Raw genomic sequence first — 19,203 nt, forward strand, 5'->3', positions numbered from 1 at the left:
TGAATATGATATGATATAAAGGTATACTGGTCCGTCCGCGAGGATATCGAGGACTCGGATAGCCATTTGAGAATATAGGCTAAAGCGACGGCCTATAGCCTATACATATTATTTAATGTTTTCATAAGCGTAAAGATACAACAGCTAGATTAATGATCAAGTTAGTTTACTGTATGCAGGCTTCGCAGGGCTGTGTGTTATTATATATGCGCAAATTACTGTTGCATAATGTAGGCTGGCTGCTATTATATGTAATTCATATAGGCTACCCAATACCAACAACAAAATAGATTGTATCATATGCGTCTACACACATTATATTATACACATCATATTATATCTTGGTTCGGCAGCGCCTCTGTGAACAATCTCTCAGTTTGCTCCATCAATAAACAAATCCAGTAATGTGAACGGGATTCCACTCGGTCAATGTACAGATAATCCGCGATGCGCATTTTGGCTGATAATGTGCCGGTGGCCGGAGTCTCATTCAGGCCTAATTGTATTTAATTCAATTGTAATGTTATTACTGGGGTATCTAAAACATCACAATGCAGATCAGGGTTATCCACTGAAGCCATAATGACTCTGACCAGAAGTACCACGGGCTCATGACGAGCGCACATAATAGGCATTGTAGAGCGCAGAGTTGGCCTGCTGAAATTGATTTAATTTCAGTCATTACAGTGCTTAATGTCGGGTCATCTTGTCATTTATTTCTGTCAATGTGCTGGTTCTGTAGCAGGACTGGGTCAGTAAACATCCTTGGCTCCCGGCGCACCGAAGATTATACGTTCAATTTGTTGGTTGGACCTCAGTGATCAATCTCGCTCTCAGTGAAGTCTCTCAGAGTTCGCTCGGGTTAGTCCATTTTTCCACATTTCATGGGGGTGTTCCATTACCGTATATGGTTAATCGGGGCGGTTCTGGTATGCAAATACGTGAAAGTGTGCACGAGCCTCAGCGTATAGAGCAAGGTGATATTTATCATGACGTGTGCGTAGGACCTGTGTACGCACGTGTGATAAATCCCGTTTTTTTTGTGCGTGCACACATTCTAAATTCTGTGCTTAAGTATGGAAATAGAACATTTTCTAAGGAAAATTGATAAATGAGGGCCCTGGTGGCCTAAATTCTTATCCTAACCCATGTTTGCGATCTGATTGGCCACTGACGTTTCTGGTCATGTGACATGTGCACCAATCGTGTGACGGCAAGTTCTTTCGACGGTTAAGCTTAGGCACTCTTTCGAAGTTGGTTAAGGTTAGAGTTTGTCTTAGAGCATGGCGATAGAACGCCAACCAACCAACCAACCAACTTCGAAAAAGTCGCCTAAGCTTAACCAGTGATAAACTAGGCATTAGGTCGTTTGCAGGCTGTTCGACACGGAAATGGGCAAAGACACAGCTCGTCACGCGATTGGGCGCACATGTCACATGACCAGAAACGTCAGTGGCCAATCAGATCGCAAACATGGGTTAGGATAAGAATAGACGCAACCTGGTCTTGAAATAGGGGGATAGGAGGGCTGAGATGTAGGAGGGGGCTGACCATTAAGGGCTTTAAAAACGAATAGGAGAACCTTAAAATCGATCCTGTAGCGTACTGGAAGCCAATGAAGGGAGGCAAGGACGGGGGTGATGTGGTCTCTCTTACAGGTTCCGGTCAACAGTCTGGCAGCGGCGTTTTGTACTAGCTGTGGGTGGGGAAGACTGGTTGATGCCTATATAGAGGGAGTTGCAGTAGTCTAATCTAGATGAAATGAAAGTGTGGATAACTCTCCGAAGGTCTGCAGGGGAGAGAAGGGCTTTGAGTTTAGCAATGGTGCCTTCATCACTGAGTTCACTTGTCTGTTGAATTTAAATTGGTGATAAAAAATGACACCTAGGTTCTCAACATAAGGCTTGACCAGGGAGGACAGGTTGCCAAGACTGTTGGTAAGGGTGGTGAGTGGTGATAGCGTCTGGGGGACCGAAGAGGATTATTTCACATTTGTTTTCATTTAGTTGTAAAATGTTTTGTGCCATCCAACATTTAACGTCATCAAGGCAGGACATGAGACTGTTAAGTAAAGACTGGTTGTTAGGTTTCAGAGAGACATAAAGCTGTGCATAACAATGAAAAGAGATGTTGTACTTCCTTGTTCCTTGTTCCTCCGCTTCATAGGAGGCTTGCATGATGACCAATTATGCCACATCAATGTGGAACGCCCTACCCACAGCTGTAAAGGAATGTGAATCACTACCCACTTTCAAAACCACTCGAGACACCTACGAGAGACTGCAATTCGAAACTGGCCCCTGTAAATGTCCTAACCCAACCCCCTCCAATGTACAGTAAATGTCCTAACCCAATAATACACGAGACCCTCTTCTTGGGACCAAGTAAGGTTTAGTCGATAATCCAATGTACAGTTACCCCCACCCCGCCTACCCAACCCCCCACCCCACCCACCCAACCACTTCCAATGTACAGTTTCCCCACCCCACCTACCCAACCCCCCTCCACCCCACCTACCAACCTCCTCCAATGTACAGTTTCTTCGTCAAATGTATATACTCTCTTTTTAGACTATTTTTGTATCACAAACAGTACTGTATTTGTAAATCTGGTATGTCATAAATGTATAGATGTAGCAGTACTGTCTCTGTATGTCATGTATGTCATATATGTTATGATGTTATGATGATGTACAGATTCGGCTCAAACAAGGGACTAAACACGTTTCGCAATTATGCCACATCAATGTGGAACGCCCTACCTAAAGCTGTAAAGGAATGTGAATCACTACCCACTTTCAAAAACACTCTCAAAAAACACCTATGTGAGACTGCAATTCGAAACTGGCCCCTACAAATGTCCTAACCGAGTTGTACAGTAAATGACCAAGTAAGGCTTTGTCAGTATTCCAATGTACAGTGTAAAATGTGTGTGTCCCCTACCCAACCCCCCCCCACCCCCCCCCCCCCCACCTCCAATGTACAGCCTTCACCCACCCACCCAACCCCACCCACCCAACCTCCTCCAATGTACAGTTTCTACGTCAAATGTATATACACTCTTTTTCTGGACACTTTTGTATCACAAACGGTACTGTATTTGCAAATCTGATATGTCATAAATGTATAGATGTAGCAGTACTGTCTATCTGTATGTCATGTATGTCATATATGTTATGATGAATTGAAAATGGGGGACCCTGATGTAAACAAGACGAAAGTCTTTCTCTGGTCTGCATCCCCTTAACAATTGTATGTATTGAGCTGTACTGTACTGTACCCATTCTGCAATCTGTTAATAAACTTTTCAATCAATCAATCAATCAATCAATGAATTGAAAATGGGGGACCCTGATGTAAACAAGACGAAAGTCTTTCTCTGGTCTGCATCCCCTTAACAATTGTGTGTATTGAGCTGTACTGTATTGTACCCATTCTGCAATCTGTTAATACAATTTTCAATCAATCAATCAATCAGACCTGATGGGCCTTTTTTTGGTAGGGCAGTGTAGAATTTACTGAAGGTAAATTCTGTAATGCAGTGAAACTGCAACCTCTAGGCAAAAGAGCCCCGCTTGGTACTGCGCTTTGTTTCCTTTTTTGGTTTTGGTCTGACATGTGGGTTGGAGTTTAGCAACTTATAATGTGAATTTCTTCTGACCTCTCTTGGTAGAACCTGAGGTGTGACCAGCAGTACCTCTATACCCACTGAAATACAACATACAAAAACTAACTAAACTAGCCCCTTAATTGGCTGATATCAATCCCCGTCTCCTGAGCCGTTCAGCCATTGTGTAGTGTGATGTGTGCCTGGTGCCAGTGTATGGCAGCCATTGAGCCTGCATAGCCCAAGGTTGGGTGCTACCAGTGGTGGTGAAGGAGGCAATTTCCACCCTACATTGTGGGGAGCGCTTGTGTCTAGAAAAGCGCTATATAAATGTAATGAATTATTATTATTATTAAACAAAGCGCTGTACCAAAAGGGGCTCTTTTGCCTAGAGGTCGCTGTTTGATGACATTACATGTTGTACCTTTTAAGAGCTGGTGCAGGCTGAATGGAAGCTGTTTTCTGAGTGGGTTCCATTCTGGGTTCTTCAAGTGCAGAGGGAGTTGCCTTGTCTGGGTCCTGTGTGACCTCTGGACTATGGGTACTGCAATCAACTCTGATGTAAACTGTGAATAAGCTTATATTTCAGATTACATTAACCTGTTTAGAGAAAGATACACATTACTCACTTACAGTACACGTACCTGTACTATAAGTACCTGAGATGGTCAATTCTGTCATGTATAACACAGCCAGCCTGAGGCATAAGTGAACTAAGGGCCTGCTTAGGGCACCCATTGGCCCCCATTTTATTTTTATTTTTTTTAGTGTATACATCTTTACAAAGGCAACAGGATACAAGCAAAACAAGGGACACAACAAATACAAAACACAGCTTGGCAGCTTTAGGTGTGCGAATGCTGCTTCTTATGCATTGTGTTTGAAAATACAGCTATTACCATATTGGAATGTTCCTTTCATCTGTGGCTTTATTATTATGTTCTCTAAATTAATTTGCATTGTGGATATAGTCCTTTTTATGTGCCCCCTGATTGGCCACTGACCTACGCTAGTACGCCCCCCTCGCTATGAGCGTAGAAATGCCCAACTGCCTCCAGGAACAGCTGTTTCCGCGTGACTTTATGTGCGCTAAAGTTCAAGTTTAAAGTGCTTAGAAATGCCGGTAAATGCCGGTTCATTCATGCTTTGAGCCACGCTTCCTGACAGGATTTTATAATATTGTATTTTATAATATTGTAGCTTGACAATTTTAAGAAACTACGCTCTCAGCTGAGAGTCAAGAAACTACGCTCTCACTACGCTCTCAGCTGAGAGTCAAGAAACGACGCTCTCAGCAGTCATCTTATGCAGCATCACTTTTCACATCAAAACAAAAGTAGAACTGTAATGTGGAGTGGACTTAAACATATTTACAATTAGCATTTTATAAAGTAGAACTGTAATGTTTACTTTCTCAGTCAGTGCTAAGTGCAGCATCCCTTTTCACATCAAAACAAAAGTCGAACTGGAATGTGGACTTTCTCATATTATGTCACAGTGTGTGTAAATGTGCCCTGTGGATTATACGTGCCCCATGTAAAATATTTAAACAACCATTAAGCAGTGTTGGGCAAGTTACTCAGGAAGTATAGGAGTCGCGGAAAGCAGGATGAGAGAGCGTAGATTTCAGTGTGTATCATTTAACATTTAACATTTATCATTTAACAAACCAAAACATTGACATCTAACTTCTCTTTAGATATTTACTCAACCTCTAATGTCTAACTTTGAATGAACACAACACTCTAACTTAACATCTTTAGCTAATAAAGTACTCAACCTCTACTGTCTTTGACTATGAATGAACACAACACTAACTTACCATCTTTAGATAATAAAGTACTCAACCTCTACTGTCTAAAAATTTAAAAGTCAATTAACGACTGATGGCTGTTGGTTGTAGAGGGCGGTGGCAGACTTTGTCTGATACAGACCGTTACACTATGAGCTTCAATGTTTTTTTGCCCCACTAGTGTTCAAAGCCACCGACACGCTCAGGTTGTGTTGCTTCGCAGGTCGCCCAGCTTGAACTCGCCTCCTTGAGCCAGCTGGCAACTTCCTGCGCGCCACTGCAGTTGGCTGGCAGCCTAAACTTACCAGAACTTTAGCGCACATAAAGTCACGCGGAAACAGCTGTTCCTTCTACGTTCATAGCGAGGGGGGCGTACTAGCGTTCTACGCTCATAGCGAGGGGGGCGTACTAGCGTAGGTCAGTGGCCAATCAGAGCGCAAAACGGGAACGCGGAAACACGAACCGTTTGGTAAAAGCATAGACGCCTCCAGTTCTCGTCCAATCGACACCATTCCAATGAATTTTTTTATAGCCAAGAACTGTAGCTTTAATATGGTAATCTTGGATTTCGTGAAGTCCCAATTACAATAAAATAAAAATTCTCTGGAAGTAAAAAATGTGTTTCTATATTTAGTTTAATTCATTCATAACCTTTGAACAATAGATGATATTTCTAATCTGTCAGCTGTTCTATATTGCCCACAGGATTGTCTACATTCCATACACTATAATTCTTCATATCCAATGTGAGTAATGGGGTTGAAAATGTATTTTTATCTTCAAGTTCAACAAGTTCAAGTTCAACTACATATGAAGAATAATAACAATAAAAATTATGATAATCATACACATATTTTATATCATTGGAAAGCCCTAGTTGTTAGCTTCAAAATGGTACCAAATATGAGGTCTTTTGAAATACCCACTAACAAATAATCCATCACAAACCCATGAAGTTCACGTTCAGGAAGGTTCAGATTTGGGATGAATAGGTTTAAAAGAGTTGAGAGGTAAAGTACCAGACAGCTGTTCACTGCCAATCGCAAATGTTTGTTGCACATAGGGGGCCCCCCCAAATAAAATTATGTTTAGGGCCCCATAAAGGCTTGGGCCGGCCCTGGTATAACGTACAAAAAGCCAATGAATAGCCTTCTGTGAAAAAAAATTGTATATTATTAATAATAATAATTATAATAGATCAAATTTATATAGCGCCTTTCATGAAACCCATAAGGTCGCTTAATATTACAGTGTAATCTATAGTGGCTAAAGACTGCATGGAGTGTACAGATATTAGGTATTGCATGTGTTGTATATGTATACAAGTTTCAAGTTTCAAGTTTCTTTAATAGTTGTCATACAGAAGTACAGAATACTTTTGTACAAAATGCTTCTTACTGTTGCGCTCCAGAGACTGTGCATGACAAGATAAGTATGAAATAAAAACATAGTAAAAATTAGAAGTAAAAAAAGAGGTCACAGTGTTCAGTTTAGACATATGTACAATGTTCGTAGACGTAGTTACCATACAATATACAATACTGTGCAGTGTACTAATATACAATACTATATAGTGCAAGGCATAAATGGACGAGGTGCAGTTTAGGTACAATTCACAGTAGGTGTACGAGTTGTAGTGCAAATCCTTTATCAATAAATATAAAGTGTAAGTGTGTTTGTGTGATCTAAAGTGTGGAGAGTGGGTGCTGCAGTGTGTTGTTTGTTTGAGTGAGTGTGTGCGTGTGGGTGTGTGTGCTGTGTGCATTTGATGGTTGTTGCATAGTGATTATTGTTCGTTTAGCGATTATTGTTCGTTTAGCAGCCTGATGGCCTGGGGATAGAAGCTCCTTCTGAGTCTTTCTGTGCTCGCCATAAGACTCCGGTATCGCTTGCCTGACGGCAGTAGTTCAAAGAGGGAGTTGTTCGGGTGGCTCGAGTCCTTAATAATTCTCTTAGCCTTCCCCTTGCACCGCTTGTTGTAAATGTTCTGGAGGGTGGGAAGCCCCCCTCTAATTGTGCGTTCGGCTGAACGTGTCACTCTTTGTAGTCTGCTACGGTCTTGTGCAGTGCTATTCCCAAACCAGGAGGTGATGTTGCCGGTCAGGATGCTCTCTATTGTACATGAGTAGAAGTTCCTAAGGATCTTCTGACTGACTTGGAACTTCCTTAGGCGCCTGAGGAAGTAGAGGCGTTGTCGTGCCTTCTTCACAACACTGTCAATGTGTGTGGTCCATGTCAAGTCCTCGGATATGTGGGCTCCGAGGTACTTGAAACTGTTCACTCTCTCAACTGGTGCCCCGTCGATGCTGAGGGGGCTGTAGTCCTTGACCCCCGACCTCCTGAAGTCCACAATCATCTCTTTTGTTTTGCTGACGTTCAGGGAGAGGCAGTTCTCCTGACACCACTGTGACAGGTTCTCTACCTCTTCCAGGTAGGCCCTTTCGTCGTTGGCAGAGATCAGGCCCACCACTACTGTGTCATCAGCAAATTTGATGATGGTGTTGTTGTTCCGCTGTGCTACGCAGTCATGTGTGTACAGGGAGTAGAGGAGGGGGCTCAGAACACAGCCCTGGGGGGCCCCTATGTTGAGCGTGATGGATGAGGAGGTGCAGTTGCCGGCTCTTACCACCTGGGGTCTGCCCGTCAGGAAGTCCAGGACCCACTGGCACAGGTCATAGTTCAAGCCCAGGTCCCTGAGCTTGGCTATGAGTTTGGAGGGGACTATGGTATTGAATGCTGAGCTGTAGTCGATGAACAGCATTCTCACATAGTTCCCCTGCCTCTTGTCCAGATGTGATGCTGCTGTGTGCAGCACATGGGCTATGGCGTCCTCCGTGGACCTGTTGGGGCGATATGCAAATTGCAGAGGGTCCAGGTTGATGGGGAGGGAGGAACAGATGTAGCCCTTCACTAGCTTCTCAAAGCACTTCATGGCTATGGAGGTGAGGGCTACAGGGCGGTAGTCGTTGAGGCAAGCGGGCGTAGATTTTTTGGGTACAGGGATGATGGTGGACTTCTTCAGACAGGTGGGGATGACGGCCTGTTCCAAGGACAGGTTGAAGATGTCAGTGAATACCGGGGCCAGTTGGTCGGCACAGACTTTTAGGACGCGGCCGGGGATGCCGTCCGGTCCTGCTGCCTTCCTGATATCCACTTTTTTAAAGATCCGTCTCACCTCATGCTCTGTTACCCTGAACACTGAGTCTCCATCAGCAGACCCCCCCCCCCCCATTGCCGTGGTTTGTAGGCTGGTGTTGTTATTCACAGCCTCAAACCTCGCATAGAAGGAGTTGAGATCATTTGCTAAGGAGATGTCACTGTTCAGTTTGAGGGGGGTTCCTTTGTAGTCTGTCATTGTTCTGAGGCCCTGCCACATGCCTCTAGAGTCAGCCTGTTCAAACTGAAGTTCAACTTTATCCCTGTAACGCCGTTTTGCCTCTATTACTGCTCTCCTGACGTTGTATCTTGCCATCTTGTGTTCTTCCATGTTGCCTGTCACCAGCCCGGTGTTGTATGCTGATGTGCGCACTTTCAGAGCCTCACGGACGGATTTGTCTACCCAGGGCTTTTGATTTGGGTAGATATTAATTTTGGTGGTGGGGATTATTACTTCTACCTGAGTACAGACATAGTCAATCACCGTTTCGGTGTATTCGTTAATATTGGCTGTGTTATCACGGAATACACTCCATTCTGTGCTTCCCAGCACTGCTTGGAGTGACTCCACTGACGTCACGGCCCAACGCTTAACCTCTCGCGAGACCACCGGCGTTCGCTTGAGACTCTGTTTGTACTTAGGCAAAAGAAAAATGGCGGCGTGATCGCTTTTACCGAATGGACTAAGAGCCTGTGACTTGTACCCATTCTTAAATTGCGAGTATACATGGTCTAATATGTTCTCGCCTCTGGTGGGACAGGTCACATGCTGATAGAAATTCGGCAGCACCTTTTTAAGACGCGCGCTGTTGAAATCCCCCAAGACCAAAATGGCAGCGTCAACATTAGCTGCCTGGAGTTTGTTTACCTCGTCGTGAAGTTTTGAAAGTGCGACCTCAGTGTTCGCGTGTGGTGGAATGTACACTCCGATGAGGATGATGGACGTTAACTCTCTTGGGAGGAAGAAGGGTCGACATTTTATCGTGATAAACTCCAGGTCTGGGGAGCAGTGGTTAGACAGTTCCTTTGTGTTGCCTAAATCGCACCACTCCTTGTTTATCATGAAGGCAATGCCGCCTCCTCTCGTCTTTAGTGACTCTAATGCCGTCCGGTCTTTGCGTAGAACGAAGAAGTGGTCTGCCGGTTCTATTGCATGATTCGGGACATCTGGACTCAGCCAAGTTTCTGTGAAACAGAGGACGTTACAATCCCGAATGTCCCTCTGGAATTGGATCCTTGCTCTGATGTCGTCCAATTTGTTTCCTATCGATTGCACATTGGCCAACAATATGCTGGGCAATGTGGTTCTGTGTCGTTTGGACCTCAGTCTGTTCCGGACCCCGGCTCTCTTTCCTCGTCTTCGCGGCGGCTTTTGGTCTTGTCCATGGCCGGCATAACAAAGGATCTCGGCGGGCCATTTCTGCTGTTCAGCGATCCGATCCAGAGAGCAATCCAAACGGTAAGTTTTTCTTAATCCAATGTCAATGATTGACTGACGGTCATACACATATAATGCACCAACAGTTGGTGCAAATAAAACTCCTAATACTATAAAAATTAACAAAATAAAGCACAGTCTCGTCGGAGCGATCAGAAAGGCAGCCATCAGAGCAGCGCCAGTACCACACATCTTCCCTTTATATTATACTACATATTGCTTGGTAACAACCTGTGTCCTAGGATTGCATGGCATAGCATGCATTCGTTCACGCATAGCTTAAATAAGAGCTTGGTGAGCTTGTTTGGGAACGTGTCCTGTTTCTTTTGTTGTCTGAATCCTTGATCAAACGAGCACACCCACTTTCTTCTCATTTACTTGTCATGCAGCTGTCACAAGACATGTGGGCGGGGCTAGCAAGGCAAAGTCCAGCGCAGAGCGCACAGGTGTACTAGGCGCACAGCTAGGCGTGAAGACGTCAGAAGCCGCGGACGACAGGCGCACTGGGAGGAAATTATTCCACAACGCGGAGACTACGTTGCTAACGCCGCAAACACCGTTGCCAAAGACAACACTAGTTATGCTTGAACATGGCTCTTTTGGAACTTTACACAGAGGTACGAATATTGTGTGCTTTTTGTTCATTCAAATGTGTTTCTACTCTTCATACAGTAAACGAAAATATGTATGTACAATGGGCCCCATCGGAGGATGTTTTGGAAGCATATGGAAAGCCTGTCAGATCAGTCAAAACGCGTGTTTACGAATGCTTTACAAATGTTACAAGGTCTTTATAAAATGTTAGGGCTATACAAAATGTTAGGGCTTTACCAATGTTAGGGCTTTACAAATATTAGGGCTTTACAAATGTTAGGGCTATACAAAATGTTAGGGCTTTACACAAATGTTAGGGCTTTACAAATGTTAGGGCTATACAAATGTTAGGGCTATACAAATGTTAGGGCTATACAAATGTTAGGGCTTTACAAATGTTAGGGCTTTACCAATGTTAGGGCTTTGCCAATGTTAGGGATTTGCCAATGTTAGGGCTTTGCCAATGTTAGGGCTTTACCAATGTTAGGGCTTTGCCAATGTTAGGGCTTTGCCAATGTTAGGGCTTTGCCAATGTTAGGGCTTTGCCAATGTTAGGGATTTGCCAATGTTAGGGCTTTGCCAATGTTAGGGATTTGCCAATGTTAGGGATTTGCCAATGTTAGGGATTTGCCAATGTTAGGGATTTGCCTACCAGGAACAGCCTGGGCAATTAGCCTAACATGTGGTCTTTTAATCAACGTCCATCAAATGAGTGGCTCCCAACGTGAGCTTTGAGGATCCCTGTGGGTCCTTGACACGTTTCCAGGGGCTCTCCTGCAAAATTAGGAATACTTTCTATTTCTTTCACTAAAATCTACAAAATATAGAACGTTATATGTACTAAATCCTATCTAACAACATGATTTATGATCATAAAATGGGTGTATACAGTATGGCCCGATGTCTATTTGGAGACTTTGGGAACCCCTCCACACACAAGCACACATGAGCACACACACAACACACACACTGTACACGCTCACACACTAGCAGCCACTTTAACACACACACACACACACACACACACACACACACACACACACACACACACACACACACACACTCATGCTGCACACGCTCACACTTATGGCCACTTTACAAAAGGAAAGGTCACTTTAAGAATAGTATAGTATAACTTGAGATTGTATAATATAGCATTGTATAGTATTATTATATTATATTATATACAATTATATTATATAGTATGTTTACGATGAATTGAAAATGGGTGGACCCTGATGTAAACAAGACGAAAGTCTTTCTCTGGTCTGCATCCCCTTAACAATTGTATGTATTGAGCTGTACTGTACTGTACCCATTCTGCAATCTGTTAATAAAGTTTTCAATCAATCAATCAATCAATCAATCAATCAATCATAGCAGTGTACATAAAGACCCAGTGCCTCATCCGTAGCTAACAGTGTATTGCACTATCACAGGACCTAGCATGTCCTACCATGCTCTGTAAAAACTCATGTACATAAACCGATATACCCTACTTTGATTACTTGTATTATTGCACAATGTCGTTCTATTGGATTCTTATTATATTATTATGATTGTATTATGCACAATCGTTGCGGGCAAGACCCCCCGCATTTCATTGTATACTTGTATGCCGTGACAAATAAAACTCTTGACTTGACTTGACTTGACCCCTACTTCAAAGAGCAATTTGATTGTTGATTACGTGTTGTTATTAATCGTTTGAAATCTGCTGTTTCAGTACAACCGAGTCTGGATTCCAGATGCTGTGAATGTGTGGAAATCAGCAGAGATAACGAAAGACTTTCACTCTGGAGATCATACACTAGCATTACTACTTGAGAACGGCACCGTAAGTAACACTTATCTTTTTTATTGGGAGGCCAGGAATAGGGAACTTGAAGAGATGTAACTTCTGTGATAATGAGCTAACATGACTTACAGAGCCTTCAGGCTCTGGCCTAAAACAAACAAACAAACAAACAAACAAACAAACAAACACACACACGCACACACACACACACACACACACACACACACACACACACACACACACACACACACACACACACACACACACACACACACACACACACACACACACACTCATGTATGTAAACAAATAAGAAAGACAAAAGTTATATAGGGGCAGTTCACCTAGGAGAAAAAATGAGAAAATAAAACATATTTCCCCCTTACCCAGAGTGCTACTGTATCTATCCATCCAGACATTTTTGGTGTAATAATGAATGAGGGTGTACTTAGTAGAAAATAGCTGGATTATCCTGAGTAACTGGGTCATTATTTCTTGGAAAGAAACATTGCTTTTGATGTTGGTATTTTGTTGGTGCTTTGAGCCACAAATCACGTGCCATTCAGCTCCATTGTATTGGGAGTGATGGCAGACATCTCTATGGCAGATCTCTCCAAAACTAGGAGAATCATCACCAAAATTATCTGGATGGGTAGATACTGATAGCACTCCTTGCTCATTGACTGTAGCTACTTCCCTCTGTGTCACTTCAGACCAATCGGATCTCAACCTGTAGCTACTAACCTCTATGTCACTTCCAATCAGATCTCAACCTGTATCGGCTTTGCACAAAATTCTCAAATCCCACTTATGCTGCTGATCGACTACAGTAACTCACTCTTCATCTGCACCCCATACAATAGATATATTAGGTATGCAGCATAGATGTATTAATATGTACGGGAATATTTATATGTATACCATGTAGGTTTATGTGCGTATATGAGGATGCAGCATAAATGTATTAATATATACGGGAATATTTATATGTATACCATGTAGGTATAAGTATATGTGCGTATGTGAGGATATCTGTATACACATGAAGATATGTAGGTGTGTACATGTGTGCAATCATGCGTCTATATCTGCACACGTATGGGTGTGCGTAAGTGTGCACTACATTTGGGCGTTGATACAGTAGTACGTGTGTAGGAGTGTATATATATATATGTAAATGCATAGGTGTGGGTAGATGAGTATACGTAGGGACATATGTATGTATGTATGTATGTATGTGTATGTATGTATGTATGTATGTATGTATGTATGTATGTATGTATGTATGTATGTATGTATGTATGTATGTATGTATGTATGTATGTATGTATGTATGTATGTACTAACAATGTACTTTTGTGTAGATATGTATATATATATATATATGTGAATATGTGTCTATTATAGATGAGATGTCAATATTATTTTACAATCCTGAACTGTACTCTAAATCTAAAAAAAATTTATAAACAAAAGTGTATATAATATATATATATATTTGTTTTAATTTTGGGTGAGCTGCCCCTTTGAATTAATCGGAACAAACAACCAATTGGACTCTTTTTGCGTGATCTTGATCTGTTTGCAGGACTACCACTTACCTGTCGACCCAGCCAACCCAGAGCTCCCCCACCTTCGCAACCCAGACATCTTGGTGGGAGAGAATGACCTCACGGCCCTCAGCTACCTCCACGAGCCTGCCGTCCTGCACAACCTCAAAGTGCGCTTTGTGGACTCCAAAATCATCTACACCTACTGTGGTACTATAGAGATAATTATTTGATGCTCAAACCATGTCTAAAGGGAGATGTCGATTTTTGGTTAACCGTCTGTAGTGTGGTAGTGAAAGGGTTAACCTTCTGTAGTGTGGCAGTGAAAGGGTTAATCTTATATAGTGTGGCAGTGAAAGGGCTAACCTTCTGTAGTGCGGCAGTGAAAGGGCTAATGCACTTGGCTCAGGTGTGCTGTTTCCTCTATTCTCAGGCATTATACTGGTGTCGGTGAACCCCTACAAGCAGCTACACGTCTACGGAGATGCTGTCATTCACGCGTATTCTGGCCAGAACATGGGGGACATGGATCCCCATATATTTGCTGTGGCAGAGGAGGCTTACAAACAGATGGCCAGGTACTCTAAAAGCCCATGTACTCTGTGTACTCAAACAATGACTACTCAAGAAAGTCACAGAAAATATACGACGTAGTCATAACACTGTCCATCATACCATTTCCTCCCTAGAAACCACAAGAACCAGTCCATTATCGTCAGCGGGGAGTCTGGAGCGGGGAAGACGGTGTCTGCTCGATATGCCATGAGGTACTTCGCTGTTGTGAGCAAATCTGGAAGTAAAACACGAGTCGAGGACAAGGTTCTGGCATCGAATCCAATTACAGAGGTATGGCTTCAATCACATCCAGTAATAGATGTACGGCTTCAATCACATGCAGTAATAGATGTACGGCTTCAATCACATGCATTAATAGATGTACGGCTTCAATCACATGCAGTAATAGATGTACGGCTTCAATCACATGCAGTAATAGATGTACGGCTTCAATCACATGCAGTAATAGATGTACGGCTTCAATCACATGCAGTAATAGATGTACGGCTTCAATCACATGCAGTAATAGATGTACGGCTTCAATCACATGCAGTAATAGATGTACGGCTTCAATCACATGCATTAATAGATGTACGGCTTCAATCACATGCAGTAATAGATGTACGGCTTCAATCACATGCAGTAATAGATGTACGACTTCAATCACATGCAGTAATAGATGTATGGCTTCAATAACATCCAGTAATCAGGTGTATGAAGGTGGGGACCCCTGGATTGATGTTATTGACCACTGTGTGTCGACTTGTAACTGTCTTAGCTGGTTTTCTATTGTTTTCTCTTATTTATTGTGCCTATATGTATGAAATTACTGATGTACAAAACTAAGCATTTAGAATTGCTGGGGGACAGGGAATTATGTCAAACCTCATCTTTATGCATCTTTTGCATTCAAAAAGAGAAAAGACAAACTTGTGGTAGAATGCATCGATGCTTTAAGGTCTGATATGACTTGCTGTCAGGCAATAGGGAACGCCAAGACAACCAGGAATGACAACAGCAGTCGCTTTGGGAAGTACACTGAGATCAGTTTTGACGGGAGGTACCAGATCATCGGGGCGAATATGAGGACATATCTTCTGGAGAAATCCAGAGTGGTTTTCCAGGTGTGTTTGGTATTATGATATGATAATATTTATGATAGTGCAAATAATAGCAAGAATGTCTTACTTGACTAATGGTCATAGGATTTAGTTGACTTAAATGTTCAATTTTCAACAAATCAAAAATCGCGCTTCCCACATTATTGTCCTGCTGCAAATGAATGTAATTATGCAGAAGGACCCCAGTGCTTATTAAAAAACAAAACCATATTTGTGAATATTATTGTGATGTTTTAATTTTCCTGTAAAAAACTAAAAGAAAATGCCCTAACGACCAATTAGATGAGTGATTGATTAAAAGGGGTACTCTGTATTATTATTATTATTATTATTATTATTATTATTATTATTATTATTATTATTATTATTATTATTATTATTATTATTATTATTATTATTATTATTATTATTATTATTATTATTATTATTATTATTATTATTATTATTATTATTATTATTATTATTATTATTATTATTATTATTATTATTATTATTATTATTATTATTATTATTGCTGTTATTCCATCTCATCCATAGTAACGGGATGTGTTTCTTCTCAGGCAGAGAATGAGAGAAACTATCACATATTCTACCAGCTGTGCTCCTGTGCAGACCAGCCAGACTTCAGGAGCCTGAGACTGTGTGAGCCGGCCTTCTATCCAGTACATGACGATACAGCAGCTCCATTCAACACAATAACCCCATGCCACTTTGTTTAGGGTCAAATGCTTGCAACACTCTATACTGTATGTGCTCATGTTATCTCAGGTAAGAACAAACGCAATGTTTCTTTATTCTCCAGCGAGTGCAGATAACTTCCGCTACACCTGTCTGGGCGGCGAGATCAGTATCGATGGTGTGAATGATAGGGCGGACATGGCAGAAACACAGAGGACCTTCTCACTGTTGGGTAAGATCTGGCCTGGACGCATAACTGTATATATCTTCCTTTTAGCACCACTGTCCTCTGTAGCTGACCTTCCATCTGGCCGCCTGTCTGCAGGGTTCAAGGAGGACTTTCAGTCGGACGTCTTCAGAATCTTGGCTGGGATTCTGCACTTGGGAAATGTGGAAATCAGACATGTTGGAAGTGACAAGTCGTCAGTTAGTGTGAGTGTTTAAGATAAGATAAGATAAGATATTCCTTTATTGATCCCCTTGTGGAAATTCAGGCATCATAACAGCATGGGGGAGGGGAGGTACAGGTAGTAGAAGAAGACATGGTACAGGTCACAGCACAAAAAATAAGTAAATAGGAGTAAATAGGGGGTAAAAAGTAGAGGGAGGTGGGAGCTGCTAAGAAAGGCTGCCACTCACCTCGGCGCCACTTCACACAAGAGATTTTATGGCAAAGTTTATCTCCATGCACTGCATTATTATGCATATGACGTCAATCCGAGCTGCTTTTAAGTCTTTATCCTCAAGTCCAAGTCAAGTCTCAAGTCATTTTATACAAGTCTTTATGGTCAAATCTCAAGCAAAAGATGAAAACAGTTGTTATTTATTCATTTTTCATTTTTGTATGTCTCAGTACTCTGTGGCCTAATTGAGTATTCCCTTCATGCGTTGGGCAACAACTTTGTATGTCTGTCTAGGGGTGTATATATACAGTACTGGTAGGTAGTCACTGTGGCAACCTATCAAACCTTGCTCTCAAAAGAGAATAGTACACAAGGCCTAATCTTTGCTGCCCACTCCACCAGCTTGGGGAAGTGAGTCAGAGTTTAGTTAAATTATTATTGCAACAAGTCTGATAAAGTCTCAAGTCAAGTAATTTTTTGTAAACATGCAAGTCTCAAGTCAAGTGAAGTCCCATAGCAGCAGATGAGTCTCAAGTCGTAATTGTCGCGACTCGAGTCAGAGTATGGGGTCTCAAGTCCCCGCTAACAGCTACTTCTTAAACAGTGATGTGATTAGATATGCTGATGAGATGTTTCTATCTCTCCCAGTCCAGTGATCAACACCTGGCAGCGTTCTGTGAGTTGCTCGGCGTGAGCGCAGAGGGACTGTGCCGCTGGCTGTGCCACCGTAGGATCGTCCTGGTGGCGGAAACGGTGGTGAAGCCGGTACCCAGGGAGCGGGCGGTGAACGCCAGAGACGCCCTGGCCAAACAGATCTATGCACATCTGTTTGACTACCTTATCCACAAGATAAACGCGGCACTCAAAGTCCCCGGAAAGCAACACGCCTTCATAGGTGTGCTGGACATCTATGGGTAACTTACATCGTTTGAATGATTATCTAATTAATTTGACTTCATTATTAGTTTAGATTTGATTATTTAGATCAGATAACGATTGGTGATTTATTCCTTTATCTTGATATACTGTACTGTATGTAGGTGTGTTTTATAACCTTTTTATAGCCTGGTGTTTTATAATCTTTTCATAGCCTTGTGTTTTAGAACCTTTGTGGGTGTGTTTTAGAACCTTTTTATAGCCTTGTGTTTTAGAACCTTTGTGGGTGTGTTTTAGAACCTTTTTATAGCCTTGTGTTTTAGAACCTTTTATGGTGTGTTTTATAACCTTTGCATGTGTGCTTTATAATCTTTTTATAGCCTTGTGTTTTATAACCTTTGCGTGTGTGCTTTATAATCTTTTTATAGCCTTGTGTTTTATAACCTTTGCGGGTGTGTTTTAGAACCTTTGCTGGTGTGTTTTAGAACCTTTGCAGGTGTGTTTAAGAACCTTTGCAGGTGTGCTTTAGAACCTTTGCGGTTGTGTATTAGAACCTTTGCGGATGTGCTTTAGAACCTTTGCAGGTATGTTTTAGAACCTTTGCAGGTGTGTTTTTAGAACCTTTGCAGGTGTGTTTTGTAACAGTTTTTTCTGTCCTCAGCTTTGAAACGTTTGACACTAACAGCTTTGAGCAGTTTTGTATCAACTACGCCAATGAGAAACTTCAGCAACAGTTTAACTTGGTATGCAACCCCATCCTTCCAAAATCTATTATTGCTAAATAAAATACACTACATTTCCACAAAGTTTCATTTTTTTTTTTTTTTTTTTCTTCCCAATCAGCATGTTTTTAAGCTGGAGCAGGAGGAGTACATGAAGGAGGACATTCCCTGGACACTGATAGACTTCTACGACAACCAACCCGTCATTGACCTGATTGAAGCTAAGATGGGGATCCTGGACCTGCTGGATGAAGAGTGTTTGGTGAGCTCCCCTGATCTGGACGTGGACGTGAATGTCTTCCATTATGTTGTTCTTCATCCATTCATTTGAAGTAATTGAAATTATGATGCCATTTCTAATAATAATAAACTTTATTTGTATAGCCCTTTCATACAAGAATTGCAGCCCAACGTGCTTCACAGCTGTAAAATAGACATAACATTTGCATAGAATAGACAGAATAAAAGTGATACAGAGAGTAAGAAAGGGGTAAAAGCAATGCAGGTAATAACACGGTTAATGAATTAACATAATATCATCAAATGTTTTGTTTTTGTCTCTCAGTTTCCTCAAGGCACAGATCAAAACTGGCTACAGAAACTGTACAACTACCTGGATGCCAACCCGCTGTTTGAGAAGCCCAGGTTATCAAATGAAGCTTTTGTGATTCAACACTTTGCAGACAAGGTGCAG

At 42.0% G+C, this 19,203-nt stretch overlaps 1 protein-coding gene across 1 annotated transcript in view; it reads left to right on the plus strand.

Annotated features, from left to right (window-relative positions):
* Nucleotides 1-10,522: 10,522 nt before the first annotated feature.
* The window catches only part of myo5c (myosin VC), a 39,671-nt gene continuing 30,990 nt past the window's right edge, over nucleotides 10,523-19,203 (plus strand). Inside the window, exons 1-13 of the mRNA XM_084334401.1 lie at nucleotides 10,523-10,609; nucleotides 12,313-12,423; nucleotides 13,973-14,144; nucleotides 14,368-14,512; nucleotides 14,624-14,780; nucleotides 15,470-15,613; nucleotides 16,171-16,252; nucleotides 16,413-16,520; nucleotides 16,614-16,720; nucleotides 17,560-17,825; nucleotides 18,449-18,530; nucleotides 18,631-18,771; nucleotides 19,075-19,197. Of these exons, the coding sequence (XP_084190527.1) occupies nucleotides 10,583-10,609; nucleotides 12,313-12,423; nucleotides 13,973-14,144; nucleotides 14,368-14,512; nucleotides 14,624-14,780; nucleotides 15,470-15,613; nucleotides 16,171-16,252; nucleotides 16,413-16,520; nucleotides 16,614-16,720; nucleotides 17,560-17,825; nucleotides 18,449-18,530; nucleotides 18,631-18,771; nucleotides 19,075-19,197 (1,665 nt within the window). The 5' untranslated portion in view covers nucleotides 10,523-10,582. The remainder of the gene's footprint in view (nucleotides 10,610-12,312; nucleotides 12,424-13,972; nucleotides 14,145-14,367; nucleotides 14,513-14,623; nucleotides 14,781-15,469; nucleotides 15,614-16,170; nucleotides 16,253-16,412; nucleotides 16,521-16,613; nucleotides 16,721-17,559; nucleotides 17,826-18,448; nucleotides 18,531-18,630; nucleotides 18,772-19,074; nucleotides 19,198-19,203) is intronic.

This window comes from Notolepis coatsorum (assembly GCF_963971535.1).
Source record: "Notolepis coatsorum genome assembly, chromosome: 18".
Taxonomy (NCBI): Eukaryota; Metazoa; Chordata; class Actinopteri; order Aulopiformes; family Paralepididae; genus Notolepis; species Notolepis coatsorum.